The sequence below is a fragment of the Bubalus kerabau genome, chromosome 3 (genome assembly GCF_029407905.1).
Source record: "Bubalus kerabau isolate K-KA32 ecotype Philippines breed swamp buffalo chromosome 3, PCC_UOA_SB_1v2, whole genome shotgun sequence".
NCBI classification, from domain to species: domain Eukaryota; kingdom Metazoa; phylum Chordata; class Mammalia; order Artiodactyla; family Bovidae; genus Bubalus; species Bubalus kerabau.
The window spans coordinates 176,518,850-176,538,431 of NC_073626.1; the positions used below are offsets into that span (position 1 = coordinate 176,518,850).

At 57.2% G+C, this 19,582-nt stretch overlaps 1 protein-coding gene and 1 long non-coding RNA gene across 2 annotated transcripts in view; both read left to right on the forward strand.

Annotated features, from left to right (window-relative positions):
- On the forward strand, nucleotides 1-3,137 carry LOC129647900 (uncharacterized). Its single transcript, XR_008712564.1, has 4 exons — nucleotides 1-239; nucleotides 1,598-1,690; nucleotides 1,958-2,021; nucleotides 2,467-3,137. It is a non-coding gene; the product is annotated as an uncharacterized LOC129647900 (long non-coding RNA).
- Nucleotides 3,138-7,497: 4,360 nt separating this feature from the next.
- Nucleotides 7,498-19,582, forward strand: part of SDC3 (syndecan 3) — a 39,344-nt gene continuing 27,259 nt past the window's right edge. Inside the window, exon 1 of the mRNA XM_055574488.1 lies at nucleotides 7,498-8,049. Within this exon, the coding sequence (XP_055430463.1) occupies nucleotides 7,498-8,049 (552 nt within the window). The remainder of the gene's footprint in view (nucleotides 8,050-19,582) is intronic.

Below are 19,582 nucleotides of genomic sequence, written 5' to 3' on the forward strand. Positions count from 1 at the left end.
GCTCCAGCTCGCTGTCTCTGGGACACTTGTAGGACACTCTGTGGCAAGACCGGTAATAGGGACTTGAGGGCCCCTGCTGTTGACCAGGGTTAACACACCAGTCACACTTGCCAACTTGCAAGCAGAACCTCCAGCCCTCTTCAAGCCTTCTATGACATCCTGACTGCAGTCTCATGGGAGACCCCCAAACCAGAACCACCTATCCAGCCGCCACTGAACTCCTGGCCCACGGAAACTGGGTGAGATAGTGCGTATCGCTGTTTTAAGCGGCTGTGCTGAGGGTCATCTGTTACACAGCTGTGGATAACTAATACTCAGCACGAAAACTGGTGTAGGCCAGGATGGTTCTGGGCAAATCAGAAGGCCCATTTCTCTCATTTCTCCTGTGAGGCACATGCTACCCTGCTCTGTCTTGGCCTTAGAGAGCTTGGCCTTGCCACCCCTACCAGCTGCCCCCTTGCCAGGACTCCAGGAAACTTCCTGATGCTCCTCGGAGCCCCGGGTGGAGATGTGTCTTGGGGTGCAGCTGCACCAGGGACTCCCCGGAGACCACAGCTGTCCTGTGCCAGGGCTAGGTCAGCCTCTATCTCTCAGGCTCAGGAGGGTTCCCCGGCCCACACCCCTTGGGCCTGGAGTGGACCAAGACGGGAATGACTGGAGAATAATGGCCAGTCTTGGCCAATGCCCTGAGCAGGGTGCTGCCCTGTGTTACCTGTTCACCTGCCTCCAAGTCTGGGAGGAAGGAGCAGTTACTCCAACTCCATGGGAAGACAGTGGACTCAGGTCACTGGCCAGGAAGTAGCAGAGCTGGGATTGGACCCAGAGTTCCTCTCCTCAGAGCCCAGGGGTCCAAGACCTTCCCCACTTCTGCCCTCCGACATGCCCCATCCCAGGGCCCCACGCTGGGAGCTGGGAATTAAGTTTGGCGTTCCCAGATCTGATCCATTTATAGATGAAAAGACTGAGATCCAGGGTGAGGGGAGTGACCTGCTCGGGGCACACAGAGAGTGAGGAACGGAGCAGGGAGCCATGAGTCCCACATGAATGCAGGTACGGTTGCCTCTCAGCACCCCTGGGGGATGGGTTCCAGGACCCCTGTGGATAGCTGAATCCACTGAGGCTCAAGTCCCTTATATGAAACAGCATAAATATTTGCATAGTTCCATGCTTCCATGCACAAACTTTACTTAAGTCATCTCTAGATTCCTTATGGGCTTCCCCTGCAGCTCAGTTGGTAAAGAATATGCCTGTAGTACAGGAGACGTGGGTTCGATCCCTGGGTTGGAAAGATCCCCTGGAGAAGGAAATGGCGACCCACTCCAGTGTCCTTGCCTGGAAAATCTCATGGACACAGGAGCCTGGTGGGCTGCAGTCCACGGGGGTCTCAAAGAATCAGGCAGGACTGAGCGACTAACACTTACTATACCTAAGGCAATGTAAACGCTTTTAGGTAAATAGTTGCCAGCATGCAGCAAATTCAGGTTTGGTATTTTTTGGAACTTTCTGGAATTTGTTTTTCCTGAATATTTTCCATCCGAGGTGGGCTGAATCCACGTATGTGGAGGGCTGACTGTCCTTGCTCCTTGCCCACCTCCAGCTCTGGGATGGCAGCTCCCTCAGCACCTAGATCTGTGCCTACCTGGCCCTCCGCAGGGACTCAGGAACCTGAGGGTGAGCTTTGCTGGTCTTGGTGAGTCTCAAAGAGGAAAGCCCCACAACATGCATGACATGTCCTGGTGACGGTCGTGCTCTCTCCACTTCCATCGGCGTGGGGTCAGGAGGGTCTCCGGCCCCCTCGGTCCGTCTCACTCTCCCCTCACACCCACCCCTTTTCCAATTCCAGGTCACTCTCCTCCACTGGGTTTTTTGGTTGTTGCCCAGCTGGGCTGCTCTAGCCCCAAGATGAGGTGAGAAAGAAAATATATTTTTAGAGAGGCTTTTTTTTTTTTTCTTCCAGGAAAATGACTCCAAATGTGCAATTTGTTCCCAGGAACGGGGGTGTGTGAGTGAAATGGCTCCTGGTATGGCAGTGCCCTCGTCTCCTCCTGCGGTCTCCTCTTCCTCTACATCCCTGCTGACCCTTCTCCTCTTTCCCTCCCCTCCACACTCAAAGGGAAGAGGGCGGGTGTGTGCTCCCCCCTCCCCAACAGCCACTTCTGAGCCCTGTGACCCTGGACTGGCTAGAAGGGGCCACCATGGGTAGAGTCTTGGACATAAATGAGGTCTTTGTTATGGGGTTGGTCCTACCTCGAGTTTCTGCAAACCACAGAGCAATTGGTCTAGGAGAGGGGGGTGGGTAAAGCAAAGCCCAGGGCTGGTGATGAAGCCACCTGGGTCTGGCCACAAGGTGAGTGTATGTCAGTCACTTCCGCTTTTTCAGGCCTCAGTTTTCTTACCTGTGAAATGGGCAGATGAAGGTGGGGAAGTGAGGAGAGCAACTCAAGACCTTACATACTGTCATTCTAGGTCGCAGCGAGCAAACTCCAGAATCTTCTTGGCCTCATCCACACATATGACATTGGAAGCCTCCAGCTCGAGCTCAAGACTTTAGGAGCCCTCCTCTCAGGGGGGCGGAGCCTCAAGTGCGACCACTTCAGAGCACCCACTCTCGGAGGTGGGCCCACCGTGGTTCAGTGGAGATGCCACCGCCACCATGAAGCCCTCCTATATTCCCCCCAGGATACCGAGCCCTCAGCAGGGTTAACCCCTCCCTGCCCAGGCTCCTCTGCTGACTGCTGGACTCAGTCGATGGTACCTGGTTGGGCTGGGCTTCTGTTCAGATGAATGTAAAGCAAGTGAAGCTGAAGCTTTGGGGACCCTCACTGGCACAACCCCCTTCCAAAGCCAGTCCCTAATTTTGTATTCATGATCCCCTCAAATTGTATACACTTGGGTCCCACAGAGTTGGGTCCACTCCCGTTTTCATCCCCACCCAGCTTGAGGTCAGAGCCTCTCTCCTGAACAGTTGTGGTAGGCAATTTCTCCTCCCCTTCCACCTCCCCTAGGCCCCGGTTGGTCTGGCACCTGGGCCAGATGGACCCAGAGACAAGGTTTCTCCATCCACCTGCCCCACTTGGGGTCTCTGTGACCTCTGCTCTCCCCTCTTGGGTGACCAGCCCAGGCCTGCTCTCTGGCTCCCATGTCACTCATCTGAAACAAAATTGGACTTCCTCTCTCCCTTTCTTCCCTCCCCCTCCTCCATACCTGCCCGAGGGGCCTCCCAGGAACGCTGTGGGTCCTTAGTTTGCAAACCCCCAGCTCACAGACCTAGGAGAGGCCTGGGTTCGAATCCTAGCCCCATGCCTGGCAGCTGTGTGCCCAGGGGCATCACCCACTCTTCATCCTTAGGAGAAGTGCCTTCAAGTCCCTGGCACACGGGGGACTCAGGAAAGGCCCGAGGATGGCCTTCTGAGACCCTCACACAGGCAGGTCCCTTGGCGGGCAGGGGGTTTCCCCCAGATGGGGGCCAAGCCCTCCCGCTCCCACCCAGGCCCTGCAGACTCCCTCCCAGCAGCCACTCGGCTTATCCCGTGACTCTTATACCTGCTGGTTCAGCAGACAGACAGCCCGAGCCTTCCCAAGTTCTCTCTGTGGGCTCCACCCGGAGCCTTCTTGCCAGAATCCTCTTTCACTTCCTGATTTTGGGGTCAATGACATCTCAGGATTTCTGCCATTCGGGCTTTTCTCGGAAGCAAATCTGGGCTCTGGCTCCATCGTGAGTCTTGGGCAAGACGGGAAGTTATGAGGGGGAGAAGGTAGGTGCGGAGCAGCAGGGGGAGTCAGGGGAAGCCGAGGCAAGGGAAAGACTGCTTTTCCCACACCTGTGACTGCCTTGAGCTGGAGGGCTGGTGAGGATCACAAAGTCCCCTGCGTGGCCACAGGGAAGAGCACAGTGGAGCTCTGTCAGCCCCCTAACTTCCTGGCTGTGCAACCCCGGGCCAGTCACCTAAGCCTCTCAGGGCCCCAGTTTCCCCAGCTGGAAACTGGTGACTAAGGAAGGTGCAAACCCATGCATCCCACTCCTCATGTGCCAGGCTTCGCTGGTAGACTCCTCTTGCAACAACGCTAGGAGGCGAGTGTGTTTATGGTACACGAATCCTGGGCTGCAAGAGGAGTAGGGAGGGCGCTGCTGGCAGGCGCCCTGGATGGTGTCTAGTGAAGGGCAAGCCCTCAGGAGGTCCTGGCTCTCATCGTTTCTCAGCAATGTGAATTCCAAAGAGCTGGTCTGTTTAGCCAAACCTCTGGGAGCAGGTGGAGTCAGGCAATGATTGCTGAGCAGCTCCTGTGTTCCAGGCCTGGAAATGCGACACAGGCCTGGAGCTGAGAGATCACAGCGGAGGCCTCCACTTCCCTTTTGCTGCCTTGCTGGAGCCAGGCGGCCTGGCTGGCCAGAGAAAGGCTTGAATGGGGTGGGTGGTGAGGCCTGGCTGTTCGGCGCGCCTCTAGCGCGGTCATCTGGTTTCCAGGCTCCTCTGAGTGCATCCACAAGTTGGCTGTGTCCATGTGACGGTGTGAATCGCCTCACCGACTCTTAACCTCCCTCATCAAATGCCTCCCTCGACAGACCTGTGGACCTGGCTTTGCAGTGTTACTGTTGAGAGCAGGGTCAAGAGCTTAGCTCTCCCTCACCAGCTGGGTGACCCTGGACTCGTCTCCTAACTTCTCTGGGCTGTGGGTCATCCCTTGTAAAGTGGAGATAAAGCCGCTTTGCAGGCGATGTGCGTTTTTAAGCCGTGCCTGGCGTCTAGTCAGCTCTGCTCCATTGTCCTTTGGGGGTACTGAGGCCTCCCACTTAGGGTGGGGGGAGGGTGGGAGTGGGGCAGGGAGAGACAGACAGTAGAGACTGAGAGGGCTGGGCGGGCAAGCCTGGGTCTTGTCCAGGCTGCTGGCTTGGGGGTGGGTGGGATGGGTGGGGGTTAAGCCCCACCTGAGGGAGTCAGGAAGGCTCCCCAGAGGGGCCAAGCGGGCCACGGGAGTTGTGCTCTCCGAGTGGGGCGGAGCAGATGCCTCTGTGGATGGTGATCGCAGGTAAGGGAGACCCTGAGAAGCTGGGGTGCGGCTCCAGTGCGCAGGTAGCCATGGGGAGGGGGTGTTGACTGCATGGAACGTCAGGCGCTGGAACGCTGTGAGTATGTGCAGCTGTGAACACCAAGGAGCGCGGGGTGGGGGAGGTGGGAGGGGTGAGGGGCAGAATGAGACCCCCGGGGCTCAGACCCGGCTGGGCTGGGGCTGGGACCAGTATCTCTTGAGGTGCGGCAGGGGGCGCTCAGGGCCTGCCCAGACCAAAGAGCCTCCCCCCTCCCTGGGACATCAGGGAAGAGGGCCACAGCTTCCAGAAGTCTCAGAACTGGCAGGGACCTCTGAAGGTGGGCCATGCCCATTCTGTTCATGGGGACTGTCTTAATGGCCTCCCTGATGGCTAGTTTTCTGAGCCTTGTCTACTTGCCCAGACAGAGTGCTCCCGACTTCTCAGAGTAGCCAGTGCCATCTGTGGCCAGTTCCAGCTGTTCCAAAGTCCCTCCTTACACAGAGTGGACATCTGGCATCTCAAACACCCTACCCTGACCCTGTTGGCCCCAAGTCTGCCCTTTGGGGGCTCCTCAGATCCAGCCTGTTCTCTGGGCCTGTGGCAGCCCTTCTGGGAAGTGACTATCCTTATATCTGGGTCCCTTACTTAATAATCATCATCTCAGCCACCCTGGTGGCTCAGATGGTAAAGAATCCTTCTGCAGTGCAGAAGACCAGGGTTTGATCATGGGGTCAGGAAGATCCCCTGGAGAAGGGAATGGCTACCTATTCCAGTATTCTTGCCTGGAGAATCCCATGGACAGAGGAGCCTGGCGGGCTACAGTCCATAGGATCGCAAAGAGTTGGACATGACTGAGCCACCTGTATTGAACCCCCAGTTCAATGGCCAGAAGAGCTCATTTAATCTTTACAATCTGGCACGTGGCCCTGGGCCTGGCACACACGGCACTCACTTTATCTTTGGATGATGAATGAGTGAGTGACCATGTGGTCATGTTTTCCACATTACAGTTCGGAAACTGAGGCTCAGAGGGGTAAACTCATTCATCTAGAGTCACCCAGCTCACAACTGACAGAATGGAGGCCTGAACCCAGGTGTTTGCCCAGTTGAGTCAGAGCTCTTTAACTTCAAGCAGTGCGGCCTCAACTGGAACCAGCTCCCCACCTACTGGGCCCCATCAGCCTCTCTCCAGCCATCTTCCCAAGGGGCCTATGGGAGTAGGCCGTAAAGGGTTGGCAATGGGATTCCCAGAGGCTGGGAGCTCAGAAGTTCTAGGGATTTTTGAATCTCAGAGTGTTGAAGTTGCCCCACCTTCCTCTTCAGCTCTCTGTCCAGGGGCTTCTGGATGAAGCTCTCGTGAGCTCCCTTGCAGGGAATGCCTAATGAAGCTACACCTGATGCTGAGCCGACCTTTGTCCTTTGACCCTCCTCTCAAGCCCCCCGAAGGACCAAACCAAGGCTGGTGCCGGGGTCTGCTCCTCAGGTCCACACCCGGCACTCTCCCCACTGGCGCCATGAGTCCTGGTTTCAGTTTCCTGTCCCTTGGGGGAATTGTTCCAGTTTCAGCTCAGTGATTTCCCCTTTGCTGACGGCAGGCCCTGCACTGGGTCTGGGTAAAGGGAGGCTGGGGGCAGAGACTTTCAGCCGGCCAGGGCCAGCAAATAATCTTCTCTCCCCAGGCCTCGGTTTCCCATCTAGGAAGTGGAGATATTGACAGCACCTACCTTTTGGGGTCACTCATGTTAAGTACTTGGCATGGACCAGGGGCTTAGTAAATACCTATACCCTTCTTCCTTCAAAACAGATGGATGGGAGTGAGCAGAAAACACATTCACTGATCCAAGGAATCAGCACTGAACCACTGTTCTGCACCAGAGCAGTGCTGGGGACAGAGCAGTGAGCAAGACAACCAAGCCGCTGCCCTCCTGGGACTCCGGTGTAGTGGTGGGAGACCCCAGTGGGTAAGCGAAGTGCATCATATGTCAGGCGGAGATAAAAGCCACAGAGAAACCCACGATGAGCACCCAAGGGGAAATGACCACAGCCTGGTACACCCCTCATCTGGGACATACTTTTCACACCACCTGCGCTGGGAGCAGAGGGGTCTGCAGCCTACAGTGAAGAATCCGAGTCTGGGAGAGCTGGCAGCGCCTATCTGGGGTCACATAGCTGCGGGGGAAGAAGCACCTGGCCAGGTCTGTCCACCCAGTGACAGGGCCCAGAGGTCAACACCCGCTGGCGCAGAGGGGAGACTGAGGCCTGCTCTGTGGTCCTGCTGCCCACCCGTGTCCTGGAGACATCAAAGCCCAATAAATTCGGATGACCTGTGGCCCCCTCTTGTGGATCGGCTAGAGGGGGTGATGGGTCCTGGGAGAGTCAGTGAACCCTTAGCGGGAGGGTACCCATGGTCAAGCAGATGAGACTCATCTACCCAGACTCTGACGAGCCAGGTCATACCCCGCACCTCCATGCGGGGTCCTTCCCCCTCCAAGCCCCGCGACTGCCCGGGGAGGCGCGCGCTGCGGGTCCTGGTCCCCAGAGCGAGGTTCAGCGAGGCCGGCCACCGGTCCCGGGTCGCACGTTTTCCTCGGCACCCCTATCCCGCGGCGGGCGGGTGCGTGCGGAGCGCGGGGCGCGCAGGGACCCCGGCGGCGGGGGGCGCTCAGCGCCGGCCCCGCCCCTCCGCGCCCCGCCCCCCGCGCTGGGGGCGGCCCGGCGGCAGCGCACGCTTCCTGCGGGCGCGGCGGCCGTGGGCGCGGAGCTGCCGGGCGGAGCCGGGCCGCCGAGCCGGAGCCCCGACCGAGAGCGCGCCGGGCCAGCCGCCGGGCCGCGCCGCCGCCGCCGCCGCCTCGGGAACAAAGGCGCCCGCCGCCGCCGCCGCCATGAAGCCGGGGCCGCCGCACCGCGCCGGGGCCGCCCACGGGGCTGGCGCCGGGGCCGGGGCCGCGGCCGGGCCCGGGGCCCGCGGGCTGCTCCTGCCTCCGCTGCTGCTACTGCTGCTGGCGGGGCGCGCCGCGGGGGTGAGTGCCTCCGGTTCCCGCGCCCAGCGCCGGCCTGCGGGGAGCCCGTGCCTGGCCGCCCTTGCCTCCCGGGGGCTAGTTTTCCCGCGGGCGGGGGTACCATTCCCCGAGGGCGGCCTGGGGTCCCGGCTGGGGTCCGGGCGCGGGGCCGCGCTGGGCGTGTCTCGGGTCTGAGCGGACGTGGCTTGGTGCTTCGTGGGTGTGCCTGGACCGCGGCCACTTTTAGGGAATGGGGTCGCCTCCCCCTGCGGGGGGAAGGGTGTGCTTTCGGTTCTTCCCTCCGAGGGTCGTTGCAGGAGGGCCGGGGGCGGTGTGTGGGGGGGCGGGCTTCCCGGGGAGGGGGAGGGGTGGAGGGTGACTTGTGTGAAGGTGACCTGAGGGGGTGGGTGAGGATGACCGCGTGTGTGGCCAGCTCCGTGGAGGGTGCTGGGACCCGTGGGGTGTGCATGCGTGAAAGATGAGGCGTGAGGACGAGCCCGTCCCCGTGGATGGGGGCCCCGTGCCCTACCTGCGTGTGGTCGTGTCAGGGTGACCCATTGTGTCTGGTGTGCACCCGGGGCCGGGCTGGAGACCGTTGACCATGCTGAGTGTGCTTGCAGGGGGTGACTGTGTTGGGGGGAGGCTTCTGTGGTGTGTGTGTGTGTGTGTGTGTGTGCAAACGTGTGCAGGCAGGTGTATGGTTGACCCGGTGCATGGAGCACGCACCTCTCAGGGGAGCCGCGCGTGTGCGGGTAGCGGCGAGTATACATGTATGACCTGACCCCTCAGTGTGTCTTTGATTGACCGCAGCAGGCTCAGTCCCGGCTCCATCAGGGGCAGCAGGAAGAAAGGCCGCCTCCACCTCCTTGTGGGACCCAGGTCCCAAGTGAGTTCCCCATGGGCACGTGTCTGGAGCCTGGCCTGGCCATGAACTGGGGAGACTTCTAGTTCCCTTGGTTGGTTCTAGGAGTTATGCCTGGCACCCCCCATTCCCCAAGGTGAGAGGAACCCAGGCCTCTCAGGCAACCCCCCCAGGTGCCTACTCTGCCCCTGCAAGTCTCTTTGGGCCTCAGTTGGCAAGTCTGTGAAATGGGAGGAGGTCGGGCAGGGGCATCTCGGACAGACATGCTATTCTTCAGTCCCCCCCATCTGTCTGAGGGCTTTGAGCTGGGTGGGGTGGGGTGGGGAAGTATTGAACGCCAGGCTGAGTACCGGGACTGGTGGGCTGGGTGCCTCACCCCCAGGTCTCCCCCAGATGGAGTGAGGAAAAGAGGTCCCTGGGAAGGACAGAGATCCAACCCATCCTGGTAACTGGGTCCCTTTCTCAGCTACACTTCTGGAAGACCATCTTAGAAATCAGAGACTTGAAAATCGCACAGCCGTGGGTTCCAATCCTGCTCTCACCCCTGATTCGTAGTGTGACCTTGGACAACTTGTCTCACCTGTCTGAGCTTCCATTTTTCCCCTCCGCAGAATGGGGCTAATAACACCCTCCTGAGAGATTAAATGAGATGCCATGTGTGCTGGCCCACAGGAGGAGCTCGGTGAATGTTTGATGTCTAGATGAATGAAAAGGGGTGCCGACGCCATGCTTTAGATTCGGCAGCCCAGCGGGAACCCCAAGCTGGGTGAGCCCTGGGCAGCTCAGGCCCTTCGTAGAACTTTTCCTCATCCATAAAACCAGGCTCGTGGTCTGTGCACCACGAGGCGGTGGAAGTAATGAAGTGAGCGCACCGTCAACTGAAAGGTCTCTGTGAGGCAGGTCTGAGGGCCAGGTGGAGTGGGCGTGGCAGATAAAGCCAACCCCCAGGGTCGGGGTCTGGAGGCTCAGATTGGGGCTGGACATGGAGAAGAGAAGGGGTGGGGCTCCAGATGAGGCGGCGGAGCAGGCCCCCGTCTTCTCCAGGCTTCACACCTTTCCAGGAGGAGGGACATCGACTCATCTGACCTGGGAGCCAAAGGGTTAATGGGTGGTGCCCAGGGGCCAGGGGCACGGCACCAGAAGAAGAGGGTGCTGCCTGCATCAGGAGGGACTGAAATTAGGTCAGAAGAGCCCCATCAGGATGGCTTCAGGAGTGGCCTCCAGGCTGACTCAGGGCAGGGGAAGGACCCAGGAAGGGTGATACCAAGGTGCTCACCAGCTTGAAAGGGAGCGCGCGCGCGTGCGCGTGTATGTGTGTGTGTGTGTGTGTACGTACGGGGCAGCTTCTAGGATGGCCTCAGTAGGGGTAACAGGTCTCATTCATGCTGCACGTGGTGAGTTGGGGAGTGTGTGTGTGTGTGTCCTGGCGTCCTCTCTCTGAGAAGCCAGCTGTCTTATGACTCTGAGAGACATCTGCCTTCAGGGTCACTTCGGTTGTTGTATTATAACTTAAGTCTACCCAGAAAGACCTAGCGTGTGGACATCCTGGAAATTTTGGCTTTAAAGTGTGTTCTTTGGATGATCAGGGCTGAAAGGGACTTAGATAATCACTTAGTCTTGTTTGAATTCCCAGTGGTGGGAGTTCATGGCTTTGTGATCTTGAGAAAGCAATTTAACCTCTCTGCGCTTTCACTTCCACCTGTGAAAACTGGGAAGGATAGGAGAACAAATGGGGTTAATATGTAAAGCTCTTAGCGTGGTGCCTGGCACATAGTAAACCCTCGGCAAATGGTCTTTTCTTGTTCTTTGACAAGGTTGTCATTCTGTGATTGGGAGCTGGTAGGTGTGGGGAGTGGAAGCGTGGGGGACCATGGGAAGAGGAGATCACTCAGGGAATTCTTTTGTTTGTTTGTTTATTTTTGGCCGCACTGGATTTTTCATTGCTTCACGCAGGCTCTCTCTAGTTAGAGCGAGCAGGGGCTACTCTCTCATTGCGCGTGGACTTATTATTGCCATGGCTTCTCTTGTTGTGCAACACAGGCTTTGGGGTGCATGGGCTTAGTTGCGTAGTGGCATGTGGGATCTTCCTGGATCAGGGATGGAACCTGTACCCCCTGCCTTGGCAGGTGGGTTCTTAACCCTGGACCACCAGGGAAGTGCCCAGGGAATTCTTCTGAAGCCCCCAGCCCTGGTGGTTCCTGCTCACTCCCCACCCCCATGATTTCAAGCATCCAGGAGCTCCCTACTCCGCCTCCCCCAGCTGCTCTGGTTGGCTGTGAACACTGAGTTGCTAGGGCGAGATTGTCCTCACTTTTAATACTTAAATGTTGGGGGACCCCTGGGCGGTTCCAGGCCAGGCCCTGACAACAGGGATACCTTAGGGATCCGTAATTGTTAGCACCCAAGATGGCAGGGACTTGAGGACAGAGACTTTGAGTAAGGGATTTCTCCTTTTCAACATTCTTACCTGTCAAATAGAGACCATGACAGTGCCAGCCTCACAGGGATGTTGTGATGAGAAAATGAACTCCTTGGCTAGACCCAGCACAGCCTGCCAAGGCACTCTCAAGAGATGGGTCCTTTCTAGGAGGGAGCCTAGGGAGGGCTTCCTGGAGGAGGAGGTTTTACACTATGCTATGTGCCATATGACACTGAGCAAGCTGTAGCCTGCCCCGATCCTTACCTGTCAACTGGGGACCAATACTTGATGCGTAGAACTGCTATTGGGGGGCATGGTGGGGGGAGTCATATCATTCTCATGGCTGGTTGGGATTGGAACTTGGTGCCTTCTGCTCCCTGTGAAGCAGCACAGTGTCCCCCAGCTGTGAATTCAGTGTGTTTCTTGTTCCCTCATAATAGGGTTTGGCATGGGGTGTTTTTGAAAACAAATGGCTGTCCCATCCCATGGACTGGGGTGTAGGGTCCCGGGAGGCCCCAGGGCAGTGCTGGGGCAGGGGCAGCTTTGGACTTGAGACCTGGAAAATACTGGGGCAGCGGTGGGGTGGGTGAGAGGGGCATGATGGAGGGGAGAAGGTAGAAACAGAGCTCCCCTCGCCCCGCAAGCTACAGGTCCTGCTGAGTGCAGACCTCCCTCCTGCCCCTCCCTTCGGAGCTGGGACCATCCTCCAGAGCTGCTGAAGGGGAGGGGAAAGGGATGGGTCCTTCCAGAGGGGGCTGCAGTAGAATTCCTTCAGGCTGGAGCAGACGGAGGAAGCTGGGGAAGGGCGGTGGTGAGCTGAACAGGGGCCGAGGCCCTGATTTGGGTGGTAGCATCGACACCTGAGAGGGCTTAATAATACAAAGAGCAGCTAATGCTCCCTGGGAGCCCTGCCTGTTGAGCACTTGGTATGTATTGGCTCATTTAATCCTCATGATAACCTTTGGAGGTAGGAGTTGTTAAAACCCCCATTTTACAGATGAGGAAAACTGAGGCACAGAGAGGTTAAGCAGCTTGCTCAATGTCATGCAGTTGGAAAGTGGCAGAGCAGGATTGAGCCAGGGCCTGGCAGACTAATAGAACTGGGCTGCAGTCCTAATTTCAATCTCTCTTGCCATGTGATCCTGGGCAAGGTTCTTACTTCTCTTTTAGCCGTCCCTACTCCCAAATTCAGAGAAGGCAATGGCACCCCACTCCAGTACTCTTGCCTGGAGAATCCCATGGATGGAGGAGCCTGGAGGGCTGCAGTCCATGCGGTCGCTAAGAGTCAGACACGACTGAGCGACTTCACTTCCACTTTTCACTTTCATGCATTGGAGAAGGAAATGGCAACCCACTCCAGTGTTCTTGCCTGGAGAATCCCAGGGACGGGGGAGCCTGTTGGGTTGCTGTCTATGGGGTCACACAGAGTCGGACATGACTGACATGACTTAGCATAACATAGCGTAGCACTTCCAAATTATGCCTACATTACCTGCTTCATGAATGCCTGCTCCTTGCCAGGCTCTGGGCCAGGCATGCCCCCTGTCTTTTTTCTTTTAATTCTCGCTGTAGCCTTGGCGGTGGGTGATGCTATACGTGTGGTAGGTGGGGGAAGGGTCTGGCTCTGGAGCCCTTGCTCCCCCACCGCCTCTCAAGGCTCCGTGATCTGTAAGTGAGCTCTTCTGAGGGTCTTGCGGGATGAATCAAGGGAGAGCTTTATAAACTGCAGGCAGTCAACAAGATGCGGGGGTAGGGGGGAGAGGCTTGTGTCTGAGTCCTGTGACCATGGCCCAGGTGAGGGGAATGTTTAGAACCTCAGGATGAGAAAGGTCTAAAAAGTTAACATGCCCCCGGGACACCCACTGGATGCCCCCAGTGTTGGGGCTGATTGTCTGCACAGATGACCAGGCCTGCCTTTGATCCTCTCTGACTGTTAGAAAGTTGTGTGGAGTCCCGATCCATGTCCCTATCACCCCATCCCTGAGTCCTGGCCCTCTTACACCTACGGGTCCCTCTGGCCAGAGTGGCGGAGGCTCAGAGAGAGGGAGTGACTTGGAGGTCACACAGCAGTCTGGAGAAGGGTCAGACACTTTCTGGATAGACCATGAGCACCTTGGGGAGGCTCTCTGGCTACCTTGCTCTTTGCTGCACCCCCACGGCCAGCACTGTGCCTGGCCCAGAATGGAATGGTTTGAATGAATGAAGAGTGAATGAGTGAAGGAAGGAAGGAAGCCAAAACCATGAACTTTGGAGCCCAGACTGGGGCTCTGTGTTGTCTCCTGTGGAGGTGAGTTGGGGTGAAACATTGATAGTGAGGCTGGCAGAGTCCTGCTGGGTCCAAGCGTGTGCCTGTGGGCCGGGAGGCGCCAGGGGCCATGGGGGGGGGCGGTGGGGGCCTGTGGTCTGAACACTGAGGCGCGGACACCACATCTGGGTGGGACAGAGGCCCTGTGGTTCTGGGCTGCAGCCCAGCTGCTTGGAGCCCTGTGATTTTGTGTCGGGGATAGGGTGGGGAGGCGGGGTGGCTGGAGCCAGGAGCTGTCCCTGGGTCCAGGCCCTTGCTCACCCCGCAACTGCCCCCTGAAGCAGAGAACAGGGTCTGGGCTGGACCACCTGGCGAGTCTTGCTGTCCCCCTAACATTCCACTGCATCCTGGGAACATCAAGCCAGCGCCCGCCCAGTAAACATTTGTTGACTGACACCCGCTCCTCTTGCCTTGGCTCCCAGCCTCCCAAGGGAGGCTGGGTCAGCCTCTCTTCCGGCCCCCCTCCTTCCCTCCAGAGCAGGCCCTGGCCAGAGGGGCGTCTGCTCCCCTCCCCCCACTGACCAGGCCTAGTCTCAGCGCCAAACAGGAAGCCGTGATTACAGGGGGAGTCTGAGCAGCAATGGCAGAGGGCCCGGCTGGGGGATGGGGTGAGGGTGGCCCCTGTCAAGTGATCTGGCCTCTTCCCTACCTGGCTGCAGAGGGTGGAGGGCGGAGAATGCCTGTGGCAGCCTTTTATACCCGGTGGAGAATGTTCTCCATGCCCCAGCTGCCTGAGGTCTGCCTTCTTCCCATCCCTGGGTCCCCACCTGGGCCTTGATGATGTCTCTTTTGGGGGGCCTCCAAACCTGAGGGTGCAGCTTGAAGTAGTGAAAGAAACAGGGGCCCCAGAGCCCATTGGACCAGGGCTGAGATCCTGGTTCTGCCGATTTCTGGCTGTGTGATCTTGGAAAGTTCAGTTAACCTCTCTGAGCCTCAGTTGCCTCCTCTTTAAAAGGAGCTAAGAGTACCTCTGCCTCAGAGTTCTTTGAGAAAGAGAATACAGAACAATAAGGTGCCTGGTAAGAAGTGGGCTCCTCCTACAAAGAGCGATCTCTCCCGCTTACCTGCTTTGGTCTTGCTCTTTTCCTGTGCCTTTCTTGGTCTCACTGAAGAATTGCTTTTGAGGGGGATGGAGATAAGGTTTTCTCTTAGAGAGTGTGGGAACCAGGTTTGAAGGATCATGGATGACCCAAACTAGAGCCCTGGGGGTGGGGGCTGCCCTAGGAGGGAGAACTTGTGCAAGAACTCCCCATTGCAACAGGCAGGGCTGGGGTGGGATTAGAGGAAGCACTTCCCGCTGCCTCGTGCTGAGTTCACCGGGACTTTGGTTCTCTGGAGCTGTTGCTGGCAGCCTGTGGTCCAGTCTGGAGGTAGTAGATCAGACTTGATGACTCTTCAGGCCCTTCTAGTCCTGGAACCCCAGAGAGACCTTGCTATTGGAGGTATGGCCCAGAACAAGCTGACAACGGGCCCTCTCCCTTTCCTCCCAGCTGGGGAGCCCCTCAGCTGCGTTGCATTTATCACACACATCCTGGCCCAGAGTCGGTGACTGTTGATGTTTACATAGGGATGGAAGAGGGATGGAAGAGCCCTAAAGAGACGATCAACCCGGCAGCCTTCCAGGCTCACAGATGGGAGTCCTCAGGCTTGGAGATTGGCCTGGGGCCTTGCCTGAGGATTGGGGCTGATTCTCCAGCCTGTGGTCTCCTTGAGCCTTCTGACGCTGGTGGCATTCCACCCTTTAGAGGAAGGCTTGGAGATGTCAAGCCACCTGCCAGGGCTTACATGCCTGGGTGCTGGTGAAGCTGGGTGTTTGTTTGCTTTTCAACCTACTCTGGATTCTGTCTGTCCTGTTGCCAACCTGGTCATCACACTCCTCCAAGAGCAAGGTTTTCTGAGATGAGTGATGAGGGTTGGGGGTTTGGGGTGCTGGGGAGAAATCTGAGGGGTGGGAGTTGGGGGTGGGGGATAGTACTGATTAGGGCCTATACCCCACTTCTGGGATGGGCCATGGGCTTGCTTCCCTCTGGGGTCAGCCTCAACCCAAGCCCTCCCAGAACTCTGTACCCCCCTGTGCTGCCAGCCAGGCCCCACCCCCCATCCCACCCCCACTTCCCCCACCCTCCAAGCTCTGCTCACCAGCCCAGACTTTAATAAGGGTAATTTAGAATCAATCACCAGCAGGATCTCAGAAATCTAATTGCAGCAAGCTGATTGCCAATTCGACTGCGGGCACCAGGGGGCTGCGGGTGGCTCATTAGGCCTGTCTTGCCTCCCTGGGCTGGGGTTTGGGGGGCCGTGTGGGGACTGAGCAGGCAAGGCTCCGGGAGAGGTGGGGGTGGGAGTTATATTGGGAGCAGGGGAAGGCTATTCTTACTTCCTGGGGTGTCTGGCAGAACCCAGATACTGCTGCCCTCTCCAGGGTCCATGGCTAGAGCAGGCACCCATGTCTGTCCCCACCGTTTGCTCATCCACCATATGTTTACTGCGACTCCTCATGGCCAGGCTGCCATCGAGGGTGCGCTGGAGGTGTCCGCTGCTGAGCTTTACTTGGTTCCTGCCCTCAAGTTGCTCTGCTGTTGGGGAGCCAGCTGCAGTGGTGGTAGCGATGGTGGCCAGTCCTTACAGAGCGCATGCGATGTACCAGGCGCAGCTCCACGTGTCTAACCTGCTTTATCTCAGTTCTTACGACCACACTATGCGGCAGGTATTGTTACCCCATTTTACACATGGTGACACAGAGGCCCGAGAGCTTAGGCAGTGTGTTCCAGGTGAGACAGTTAACAAGCTGCTGGAGTGTGCTTCCTGAGATGCCCTGTTGTTTGCTAGGGTAGGTCGAGGCGGCTTGGGGCCTGTCTCTTGATGGACTACTCTGTTCATTCTGCAAACGTGAATTGAGCACTTGCTGAATGCCTGGCCCTGTGCCGGGGGCTGCGGGTGTGCAGGGGTATCTCGTGTGTGTCCTGCCTCTTGTCAGTGAGCCTTGTTTGGTGGGTTTGTGTCCATGTGAGGGCAGGCATTGAAGAGAAGCAGGGAGGAGGCCCTGCTTCCCTCCCCGACGGGTTCGAATCCCAGCTCTGCCACAGAAGCTTCGTGAATCTGGGCATGTGACTCCTTGAGTTTGCCTTTTCTCCTCCTCTGTCACCTGGGCCAGTAACTCTCGTTCACTAGGCTGGGATGAGGAGCAGTGCTGGGGGAGGGGCAGCTAGTTAATGAGTTAGCAGCTAGTTAAAAGGAAGCTGCTGCTGAATAGTTACTTGTATTTTACTTGTTTCAATGGTTATACTTTCCCTAAGATTGTTGTGTCTCAGAGTGAACCTGCTTCAGGCTTGTCCTATGACTATGGGGCAACTTCCCACCTCCCACCCCCATCCCCAGCATCTACTTTCACATCTGTAAAGTGGGGAAATTGGGCAGGGTGACCCAGCTTTTCCAGTCTTCACATTTGAGGAACTCTCAGAAAGGCCAGAAGCCAGAGAGGGCAGGAGCTGACCTGGGGTAGCCCAGCTGGGAAGGGAGGGCAGGCCGGCTGGGCTGGGCAGAGGACAGGAGGCCTGCATCCTTCAGGTGGTCTGTCTGTCGTTCCTCCTGGGCCAGGGTAGGAGGTGCCCTTTCCTTGCCCATCACGCTGAGCACCATCTTCTGTCCCAGCCTCTGGGACATGATCCAGGCCAGTTGGAGGCTGGGCTGCGAGTCTGGTTTCCTGGGCAGAGAGTTTCCTGGGCAGGGAGTCCAGTGCCTGAGGTCTTGTCCGTACTCTGCTGCTGACCTGCCAGTCACTTTTAGCTGCTGTTTACTGATGTCCCTTCTGTGTCTGGCTTGTGCTGAGCACTAGGAACTCTGAGGGGGCTCAGCCTGGTCCCTGACCACAGGAAGCTTCCAGTTAGGTGAGGGGGTGAGGAAGTGAGTCAGGGGAAAGAGAAGTTGGTTTTTGGCTCTAGGGAATCAGGGAGGGCTCCCTGGAGGAGGTGTCCTTTGTTTCAGGCCTTGAAGGATGGCAGCAGATTGCTAGGCAGAGGGATCAAGATGGACAAAGGCTCAGAGGTGGGAAAGGTCATTGTATAATAGGGAACTGAAATGTGGTTAAAGGCAGCAACTCCCAGCTGGGGGAAGGGAGCCATATGTGAAAGTGGGAACATATTTCCCTTGGAGGGGGAGGAGCCATTGCTGGAGAGCATGCTGTTTCTAATGAGAGTGTGTTGCTTCTTGCATTTAACGGACATTCACTGGGCACCTCCTGGGTGCCTGGCCCTGTGCCACAGGATGTTTTGGGGCTGAACAGTTGAACACCATAGTGCCTTGGCATGGGAGACCCCGGTGACTCACAAGGTGGGCTTTGAGTCCAAAGCAAGGCATTGGGTTCCATCCTCAAGGTAGAGGACATTGGTCTGTAAAATGGGTGCAGCCCCATCCTGCCCTGGGGGGCTGGCATGTGATGCCAACGAGAGCATGGATGTGATAGTATTAATATTGAATGATGCCTGTTGAGGGCCTGCCACGTGTGATATACCCTGCCTAATGTCTTATGTATAAAAGCTCACTTAATCCTTACAAGCTTATGAAGGAGGCACCATTATTACCTTGATTCTACAAAAGAGGGAATTGAGGCACAGGGAGGTTGAAAAATATGTCCAAGATCACAGAGCCAGTAAGTGGCACACTTGCTAGGGTTTGAACCCAAGCAATCTTCCTGGGTTTGCAAGAGTCAGACACGACTTGGCGACTAAGCCACACCACCGGTCTAGTGTCAGAGTCTATCCGGTACATAAGCGCTGCTCCAGGCTACCGTGTGTGCTACGAACTGTGAAGGGTGGTGCCCTGAAAGGATGAATTTAAGGCCAGTCAGGTCCTGCTGGGCGAGCCTGTGGGAACGTTTGTGGGGGAGCCCTGGCCGAGGCTTTGGGCTCTTGGCTTCTGTACGGGGCTTCTCTGTTGCGTGTTTCCTGTTTGGGTTGGGCCGTGGGCTGAGGCCAGCCCACACTGGGGAAAGATCAGAGGACTAAAGATGATTGGCGCTGGAAGGGCCTTGGAAACACTGTTGTCCAACTTTTTCATGGTCCTGAAGGGGAAACTGAGGCCAAGGGAATGACCTCATTCCCTTGGGTCTTTTGAGAGCTAGCAGTTCATCCTTTCTGGAGGAGGGCATGGCAACCCACTCCCGTATTGTTGCTTGGAGAATCCCCATGGACAGAGGAGCCTGGTGGGCTACAGTCCATGGGGTCGCAGAGTTGGACACACCGAGCAACCAAGCGCAGCACAGTCCAACCTTTTTGTTTAACCTACAAGGAAGTTGAGGCTCAGAGAGGCACAGTGACTTGTGTGAAGTAACACAGCAAGGCTGTGGCTGAGCTGGGACTAAGAACTATGTCTCCTGAATCCCAGGCAGGACCATGTCTCTTCTGTTTACCTGTCTCTTTGTGCGAAGACTGCAGGCCCAGCTCCCACTGACCTCTCCCAGGAAGCCTTTCCTAGCCTCTTCAAGAAACCGAAACTGAAGTCGCTCAGTCGTGTCCAGCTCTTTGCGACCCCGTGGCCTGTAGCCTACCAGGCTTCTCCGTCCATGCGATTTTCTAGGCAAGGGTACTGGAGTGGGTTGCCATTTCCTTCTCCAGGGGATCTTCCTGACCCAGGAATCGAACCCGGGTCTCCCGCACTGCAGGCAGAGGCTTTACGCTCTGAGCCACCAGGTATGCCAGACTGATTCCGTTCAGTGCTCTCAGGGTGCTTCTCTAGCCTCATTCTTTTGCCCCACACCGCACTACCACCCAAGACTCCTGGCTATTCCCTGAGCACAGAGTACAAGGTTATGTCTTTTGCTTTCCAGTCTACCCACACGCTCTTCACTCTCCATGGACTGTTATTCTCCAGCAAACTCCTACTCATCTTCCAAAACCTAGCACAGATGTCCCCTTCTCTGGGGATCATTTACCAACCTCTCCTCCCAGCTCCCAAGCACAGTGAGCCCTTC